At 48.6% G+C, this 9,288-nt stretch overlaps 1 protein-coding gene across 1 annotated transcript in view; it reads left to right on the forward strand.

Annotated features, from left to right (window-relative positions):
* The window catches only part of ITFG3 (integrin alpha FG-GAP repeat containing 3), a gene marked incomplete at its 3' end in the record, with an annotated part of 10,696 nt that extends 1,843 nt beyond the window's left edge, over nucleotides 1-8,853 (forward strand). Inside the window, 7 exon segments of the mRNA XM_008947893.1 lie at nucleotides 2-44; nucleotides 4,231-4,361; nucleotides 6,648-6,777; nucleotides 7,235-7,373; nucleotides 7,662-7,802; nucleotides 8,194-8,272; nucleotides 8,701-8,853. Of these exon segments, the coding sequence (XP_008946141.1) occupies nucleotides 2-44; nucleotides 4,231-4,361; nucleotides 6,648-6,777; nucleotides 7,235-7,373; nucleotides 7,662-7,802; nucleotides 8,194-8,272; nucleotides 8,701-8,853 (816 nt within the window).
* Between the last annotated feature and the right edge of the window lie 435 nt (nucleotides 8,854-9,288).

Here is a 9,288-nt window from a genome sequence, read left to right on the forward strand (position 1 = left end):
TGGGGGGAGCCCGCATGCTCTGCCGGCGCTCGCCCTGCGGACGGGTGAGTGGGGAGCAGGGAGCAGGGTGCTGCTGCCACGGGGGCCTTGCTGCCTGCTTCCCTCACCTGCTGCCCTGCAGACTTGGGAGGCTGGGGACGTCGGCATGACAGGAACAATCCTGGGGTGCATTAGAAAGGGTGTGGTTAGTCGGTCGCGAGGTTCTCCTCCCCCCCTATTCTGCATTGGTGAGACTGCATCTGGAATATTGTGTCCAGTTCTGGGCCCCTCAGTTCAGGAAGGACAGGGAGCTGCTGGAGAGAGTCCAGCGTAGGGCTACAAAGATGATGAGGGGCGTGGAGCATCTCCCTTATGAGGAAAGGCTGAGGGAGCTGGGTCTCTTTAGCCTGGAGAAAAGGAGACTGAGGGGTGACCTCATCCATGTTTACAAATATGTAAAGGGTGAGTGTCAGGAAGATGGGATTAAGCTTTTTTCAGTGATGACCTATGATAGGCCAAGGGGTAATGGGTGCAAATTGGAGCATAGGAGGTTCAAGGTGAATATCAGGAAAAATTTTTTCCCTGTGAGGGTGCTGGAGCACTGGAACAGGCTGCCCAGAGAGGTTGTGGAGTCTCCTGCACTGGAGTCATTCAAAACCCGCCTGGACACCTTCCTGTGTGATGTACTCTGGGTGACCCTGCTCTGGCAGGGTGGTTGGACTGGATGATCTTTCGAGGTCCCTTCCAACCCCTATGATTCTATGATTCTAAGAATGCTGCTGCTTGAACAATGGGTGCAGGGTGTTTATCTTGCCGGGGCTGTTGAGAAGCGCCTGTTCTCTCAGCCTCTGTTCCAAAGGCTGGACTCTGCTCTGGTGCTTTGTGCCAGCCACTGTATTATAAGAGCAACATTTCAACAGCTTTTGAAATAGGAGAAGCAATGGCTAGCTGTGTTACATTGTCCTCTCAGGGGCTGGAGACCAACCTGCACCTGCAGTGTTTCTCAGTCATTTGTATGTGAGTGCCAGGAGTGCCTGCAGTGGCAAGTGGGAGTTTTAGGGGTTTATGAACTTAAAGTTGTCAAGGAGAACACTTAGGATTAAGTACTCACCAGTTTCAGCAGTGCAGGGTTTTGCCTGGTTCCTCTGGAAAGCCTTCTGAACCTGTAAATGGAGAAACTCATCATTTCTGAACCTGTAGATGGAGAAACTCATCATCATCATCTTGCCTGAAGCAGGGTGAGGATGGAAAGTGCTGGACCAGAGCAGTGACCATCTCTTGCACCTCGAACCTTCTTCACTGATGAAGCCTGAAGCACATTTCCATTTTGGGGGTCACTGTTTCAAACTTCTAGACAATACGTGTTCTCCCTTGGGAACGTGTCTGGGATCCCATCCTCTGTGTCTAGTGTTGAACCTCTCACACCCTATTTTCCAAAGGTGGGGAGAGAGAAGTAGCAAGAGGCATGGCTGAGGAAAATGTAGTGTAGCTTTGAATTTCTAGAGGGAATTTGTAGAGGGAAGTGTAGTAAGGGCTGTTGGAAAGCTTCTGTTCTAGCTGAGACATCCTAGCACTAATTTCCCTCATCAGTAGGCATTAGCACAGGTTATTTATAGACTATTAATGAAGTAGATTTAGGTCAAAGTGTAGAAAGGTGACTGCTGAGCCATTAGCACATAGCTGAAGACAGCCCTAAAGAAGTAGCACAGGGGTGGAGAGAAGGAAGCAGAGCAGGCTAAGCCATGGGTCACAGCAGCAGTATGGTAAGAAAACATTCTGTAGATAAATTAAAAGCAAGAAATGAAAAATTTTGCTTGAGAGAGAAAAATGAGTAACCCAGAAGTTGACATTTTTCATACCTTTTTGCAATTAAGTAGGTTAAAAGGTTGGGGTTTTTTTGTGTAGTTCACTTTTAGTGAGGGTTAGGAGGGCAGAGCAGAATAAAATGTATTTAAATAGGCTAAATGTATTTAAAGTGGCAAAGTCTGACTTAACATCACATTGTGCTAAAAACAGTAGCCAGAACAATCTTTAGCTGTTAATGATTCATCCTGGAGGATTGGTGAGATTCCAGGGCTCTCAGGCTGCCTAGCCTCTGCCTGTAGGAAGATTGGAGGAGAGGTAGGCAGATTATCATCTGAAAGTGGCTGGTGTGGTTTTTGATCTTTAGGTGCTGATAAAGTTAATGCTTTTCTATCAGAGTTGTGTTCAGTTTTGCTTTCTTCATTGCTAGAAGAAGAGACCTGAGCAAACAAGAAGGGAAGTGTAGGAGTGCAGGCTTCTGTTTGCATGGGACATCCAGCATTCCTTCATGTTTATCTTGCAAGCAAACTGGGACACAAGAGCTTAAGATTAGCTGCTCCAGGTCAAAGCAAAGGTCTGTGTAGCTGCATATTCCAGCTCCATCAGGGCCAGAAGTGGAGTCTCCAGGAAGGGGACAGGAGTAAGTGTTTTGCTACACCTTGGCTCTTCCCCTTATCCTCCAGCAGCCTGCATTGTGAGCCCTGTGGCTGTTCTGGTCTTCTGAGAGACAGGACAGAAAGGGGACTGTGGTGATCAGATGTATGAAATGACTTCTGTGTGAGAAATCAGCAAATAAACTAGAACTTTAGCCTGGAGAATGTGTGACAGGGAGAAGAGTCTGTGTCCTCTGCAGCTGCTTCAAGTGAGAGCTGAACTCAGCCATCCAAGTCCTAATTTTATTATTCCTTCCAGACAAAAAAAAAAAAAAAGCCCAACCCTTACACCCAGGTTTATGTTTGCTCTCCAGGCTCTTGTTTAATTTTGATCTTGGCTTCTGTTGCTGTGCTGCTGCTGTGACCTGGGGCTGTGAGGAAGCACTGTAGCACCCTGGGCGTCTGACAGGATCCTCCCATCTCCTCTTGGTGGAGCAGGATGGGGCTGGATTCACAGTTTGTGTTCTTTGGGGGTTGTTTTAGAGCATGAAAGCTTCTCAAGTCCTTTATGTTGAATCCATCTCACTGTTACCTGTTTCTAGTAAGCCAGACTGCTCTTTTAAGAGAGTAAAGTGCTTCCTCCCAGACTATAACCACTGTTTAACCAGCAAAGAACAGAGCCTTATGCATTGACATGCAGATTTCATCAGCCTCATGCTTTGGACTATGCTGAAGCCAGGGTATAGTTATTTACAACTTCAGTCTTCTCCTTCCTTTGCCAGCTTATTTTCTTCAGGGGTAAAATTCTTTGCCTTCCCATGATTTCCTAGGGGCACTCTTCTCCTTCACATCTGTTGTCATAGTAACAAATCCAAGTATTTTTTTCAGTGTTTCAGTAAAAGCTGTGGAGGAATCCTACTGGAAATCCAGCCTGCCTTAAATTATTGCAGGCAGGGTCGGGTAGTAATTCCTTGGCCTTCAGTAGAGCTGCCTTCCTGACAAAGAACAGATGAGTAGGTTGCATTCCTGAAATGATAATTGCTGTCTGTGGTCCTGGTTAGAGGGGAGGGTCAGCGTTTCCCCTCTGAGCACCTAGCTAGTCACTTAAGCCTTCCTTAAAAAGCAAAATCCCCACTAGTCTCTCCCCCTCACCAGTTCCACTGCAAAGTCTACTGGGCAAAGACTGGAAAATGGCCAGCAGCCCTGGGCAGGAGTGTGTGGGGTAAAGTTGCCCAGCTGGGCTGGAGATGCTGAAGAGAAACTACAAAAACCACTTGTAAAAACCCAAATCTCTGCTACCTCTGTTGACAAACAAGTTTGAACGTGCCGTGCATGTTCTTTGAACAAGGAGAGATGGGATTTGAGCTGAGTTGTGGCTGGCCATGTCCCTGTGGAACATCTGCAGGCACATCTGCAGGAGGCAAGCTGCAGCACAGAAGGTTTTGTCAGGAGTAGCTGCAATGCTGTGATCAGAATTTAGCTGCTTTATGGTCTTAAAATGTCTGAGCAGGTTTAAGTACACAGCAGCAAGATTTTAGATCACAAAAAAAGGATTCTCTAAGCCATGAAGATGCTGGGAGGCTTGTTAAGGCACGAGAAAAGCAAAGATTGATCTGTGCCTGGGAGGCTTGGGTGCATTGTGCAGGCAGCAAGGATGACTTTCCAATCTGAGTTGAAATTGTGGATGCTGGGACTCATTTGAAAGGCAGTGATGAGCATAAATGTGACTGGTTTGTGGTGCTGATGGGCTGTAAATGGCTGCCTACTGCAAAGCCCTTCCAGGAGCCAGGGCCTTTAAAAGCTTTTCAGCCTAAAGTGCTTTTAGTGAATGTTTCCCCATAACTCTGTCTTCCAGGGGAAGTTCAGTGGAGGCAGTCCAGTGACTTTGGAGTTAATTACACGGTGCTGACTCCCGTGTCAGTGATTCCAGATGTGGATAGTGATGGAGTTCAGGACCTGATACTCTTTATTGCTACAGGAGATAAGGTATGTCACTCTGGGGCTGTGATAAACCCAGTGGCTGCACCACAGGGGGTGGCAGCAGCTGCTTATTTCCATCTTGTAATCTAGGAGGAAGTGTCCCGAGGCCTCTGATTTCTGTGGGTTTGGGGTAGGTTCTTTCCCACCCTGCAGAGATGTGGTCCCAAATCAATGCAAGAGTTTTATGGTTTAAAAAAAAAAAAAGCAAAAAAGCTGGCCAGGAATCCCTCCCCTTTTTCAGTCTGCCCTCCTCACTGTGTCTTCCTGGGCTGTGTGTGGAGTGAACCTGGGCCAGGTGAGCTTGCAGTTTCCTGCAGCTCTGCTCAGAGAAGTGGAAGGGAACAAATCCTGATGGGTTTGGCTCTTGGATCAAAGCACAGCTGACAGCCAGCACTTTTGTACCACTGTTGCCCTTTCCTGATACCTTTCATGTCACTGCCTGTGGTCTGCCTTGCCCAGCTTTCATCCTAGTGTCACTGTGCTCATTAATTCTCACTGGGGTTCATTTAGTGAGATAGCTGCTGGTTGTGTTCTCTCTATTCCAGTACCTCTCTTCCCATCTCTTAGAGGGAGAAAGTCATGTAGCTGAAAGTGTTTCTGTACTGAAACATCTGCATCTGTGCCTCGGTGGTACAGCACCATCTGCACGTGCAATCTGTCCTCTTTAAAGCCTACAGAAGTTTAGGGTTCCCTGCCAGTCTGATGGGAGGAGTGGGAGCCCTGTGTCCTCATACCAGAGCCCTCCACAAGCAAATAGGGTTTTGCTGCCTGAGGCATTGTTGCCAGAGTCATCAGAAATTCTATCCTCTCCGACTCCTACTTCTCTTCTGTTTTCTTTCCTCTTTGTTTTTACTATCCCAGTTATCTCAAGACTTCGTTTTCTTTAATCTTAGGCAGCCAAGAAATGTTTGAATGCAGTCTCTGTTCTGCAGGACTGCCTTTTGATTTGTTTTCCATTTAACCTCTCCAGCTATCTTGGTATGAAATCCCTTCCTCTCTCCGGATTTGGCAAGCACTCTGTCAGCTCCAGGAAAAATACATTCCTTTTTTTTTGGGAAATGACACAAAATGTAGGGAGCTTGCGTGGAGCTCTGCAGCTTGGAAAAAGGGAGATTTGGAATGGGAGCAAATTAGCTTTGCTACCAACAAGGGCTGAAACTGGACATCATGTTCCACCACTGCTCCTGGAAATGGCTGTGCCTGGAGCAGCCTGTGGGGAAGGGTCTGTCCTGCACAAACCCCTGGGAAAAGAGGGTGGTGTCCCCGAGGGGTCGTCTGTCACAGCACACAGAGGTGCTGAGCAGTGTGGGGAGTAAGGAGGCAGTGCAGTGAGTAAGGTGGTGTGTATTCTTACTCACTGTGTGAATACCTGTGGCTGGTGCTGTCCCAGTGCAGCTGCTGGGCCAGTTCTTGGTAGTAAAGGTGCAGCTGATCTGTAAGAGCTGGGATGTGTCTCCTCCCAGTGCAGGAGGCTGGGAACAGCTGGTGGACGTGTTGCTTTCCCACTCCAGCCATGTTCTTCATTCTCCCCAGCAAACTGTCCCCTTATTCACCTGCCAGACTCTTCAGATTCACTTTGAGAGCAGCAGATTTCCTCCTCTTTCCCAATCCCTCCCTATAAGAAAAGAGGGGAAGGCTCCTGCCTGACTCAGCATCTCTGGTGGATGCTGTTCCTCTCAGTCTGATGTTTCTCTTTTCCCTAGTGTGCATTGCTCTCCCCAGACATTTGAATTTGATCCTCATTTTAGCCTTTATTCTCTTGGGTGAAATGTTTTTAGTGCATTTGGTTACCCTGTGCAAAGAGCAGAAAGAAACCTGTCAGCTCTTTTATCCCCTTGGACAGCCTTAGGAGGAGCAGATTAGGGTACTTAAAATATTTAGCAAAGCTACTTTGTGAAGCCAAGTTTCCCATGTGTTCATATGCTGCTTTGCTTCTGCCTTTCAGTCCTCTCCAGTGTTGTCACTGCTCAGCAGGTCTGAATTGGTCCTGGCTGTCCTGAGCAGAGCTGGGCTTTGCTCTCTGGCAGTCCCAGCCTGCAGGGCTGGCAGTGGTGGGAAAATCTCGGGGTGAGTGGCTGTGCTGGAGATGGTTTTCAAACCTGCAGAAGGATCATCTAGCTCGTGCCCACACCTCCAGAACCAGGGAGAGACTTTTCACCTGAGCCTGTGCTGTTCCCCTTCAGCTGCTCTTCAGCACTAGCTGCTCAGAAGCTTTGGGAAATCCTCAAGTTGGAGCAGTAACAGTGTGATGCAGCTCTAAGCTTTTTATTTTTTAATCCCTTCCCTGCATAGATTAAGACCTTCATCTATTCAGGAAAAAATGGCCAACAGATTGGCTCCACTGGAAGCCTGAATGTGGATGGGAAAGCTCGTTATATCAGACTGAACCTGGACTCCTCCTCCTACTTCCTTTTCTATACAGGTACAGCTCTGTTTGGGACTTCAGCTTGAGAGAGGGGTTGTAACTGTGAAATCAGGATTACTAGACAGTTACCTGAAAGTGTTTTCTGCTTTTAAAAGCTGTGTTGTTCCTTCACCTGGTGAAAGAACTGCTCGAGGCCATGGGAAGGGGTGGAGGCTTCTGCTTAAATGTAGGTTTGTTAGGTACTGTAGCAATTTTATTTGAAAAATGTTGAGATGTAAGGTTTATGTAGTCATTTATAGCAAATGATTACTGCAGAACAGTTGGATTATGAATAGATAAGATGTTAAAAGCATTCAAAAGCAGGCTTGAGTCTCAAAATACCCCTGCAACTCTATGATGCAAGCCCTAAAAATATAGTTGATCTTACCAGATCTGGAAAATCGTGGAGTCTGGAGCAAGGGCAGGATAACTTATCTACCTCCTTCCTTTTGTGTTTTTTTTTTTTTTTCCACAGAAAACTCTGTCTATGCATATTCCCTGAAAGACCTCTACAGTGCAGCAACTGGGCTGGAAATTAAGCTCCCTGGCCTGGAGCAGGATCCTCAGTGGGAGAAGAACATCGACCACGCCACGCACCTCTTACCCCTCCTCAGGTGGGAGACTGTGTCTCGCTTGCTGGTGGAGTGGAGGGTGCCAGTGCTCCTGACAGGGTGGCCTGCTGTGGCTTTGTTCTTTCCTGGCTACCTGGCTTTTGGACTAGGAGCACATCCAAAGCTTGGGGAGAGGGGTGGCGTTGATGGCCTGGTCAGGGTTTCGCAGGAAGGGAGGGAAAGCAGGCTGGGGTTTCCTGTTAGCATGCACTATACAGGGCAAAAAACAACCCCTCACAATAAAATCATCCACAGTCTAGAAAGTATAATCATTTCTCTGCCTTTTTTCAGCTCTGGAGACATTCGTTACCTGGCAAAGGTTCCTGGGAGATCATGGGAGAACGTCCTGGTTGTAAACTCGGAGGTGGCTGCGCTGATCAGTGCCCAAAATCTTCAGACTCTGTGGACCCTCAACGTGTCCCATGTTGTGAGGTAGTGCTACCAGTGAGGGCTGCATGTGGCATTTCCATGGTCCCAGCACCAGCAGTGTCCTGGCAGATGCTATCTTTTTAATTGTTTGAAACACAGGAGCTTGCTCTGCGATCTGGATCAGACTTAGTGTGTCATGTGTCCTCTGCTAGCAAATGTCAAGTGCTGCTTCAAAACTGAGCAGCCCCAAGCTTTGGTTCTTCATTCTGTGCCTGCTGTGGTGTGTCTGTGTGAGGGCTCAGAGCTGGGGCTGGTACCACGCTAACCTAATGCTGTGGCAGTCACGTCTCTTACTGGGGGAGCTGCGGGAGGGTGGAGGCTGCTCAGGAAGAACAAGGTGTGCCCGAGCCCTCAGGGTGTGTTGTGATGGGTCCCTTTTCTTTCTCTCCCTTAGTGAGCCGCTGCTTGGTTACTACAAACCAGATGTTCTTGCTATTGTCCTCGAGAGTGAAATCGGACCCAACAGGAAGAAGGTTTGAAATCTCTTCCTTTTAATTTCCCTTCTCTCTGCGTGTCACAGCTCAAGCAGGCGTTGAGTTGAGGACAGCTGGTGGGATGTGTTCCCTCTGGCTGATTTCAGGAAGCTTTAGGCTGGGGAAGGAACTCTTTCAACAGGTTATTGAAGCCAGCTCAGGCACTTTAATTCTCTTCCCAGTGAGAAGCTTCAGTGGCAGAGCTTTGAACCCCTTGAAAGAGTTGCAAAACTTGTGACTTTGCTCTAACGGGACCTGCCCCAGGTCTCACAGCTCTGTGATGCTCAGCTTGAAGTATTTCCTCATCTGCCTGTGTGTCAGATACTTGTACCCACAGATGGTGTGGTGCAGAGACAGCTGACTCGAGTTCTCTCTCATGGCTTGTTAGAACTCTTTGTTATGAGTCCCTTTTCTTTCTTCCCTGCTAGGTTATGATTGTTGAGAGCAGATCTGGAGCAGTCCAGTGGGACCTGAAGCTGAACTCAAGAGCAGAGAGCCCTGGGCCAGCCACGCTTTCTACTGCTGACCACAGGTCCACCTTCCTCATCTGGGGTGACTACCAGCTGCCAGGAAACGAAACGGTGAGCAGTGCTGCTGAGGGGGTGCTGTTCTCCAGGCTTTGGGGCAGAACTGGGTGGAGTCACCCCCTTTTCTCAGCGTTCACACTCCCATCTGTCTGTGGCACTGCCCCTGCAGCCTCCTGTGCAGGGTGTGGGGTCGCTGCCCTGTCCCCTCTGCCAGAAGCAGGTAGACCTCTGCATGTAGTCTGGCCTCTACCAGGTCCTCACGATGCCCATAGCAGTGCCCCTGCTAGCAGCTGGTGGTGTCACCAGTAGTTCTTGTCACCCTCAGCCTGGCTACATAAAGAAAAGGGACTCAGTTGCTCCATGAGCAAAGTGACTGGATTGCCCAGAGCCTTGCCTTGGTGGTGAGGAGAGTGGCTGCTGGCTTGGTACCCCCGAGGTTGCTGCTGTTTGGCTGGGAGCCTCTTGTGGCACTGCTGCACGCAGCGAGCT

Source organism: Merops nubicus, unplaced genomic scaffold, assembly GCF_000691845.1.
Source record: "Merops nubicus isolate BGI_N331 unplaced genomic scaffold, ASM69184v1 scaffold35139, whole genome shotgun sequence".
Taxonomy (NCBI): Eukaryota; Metazoa; Chordata; class Aves; order Coraciiformes; family Meropidae; genus Merops; species Merops nubicus.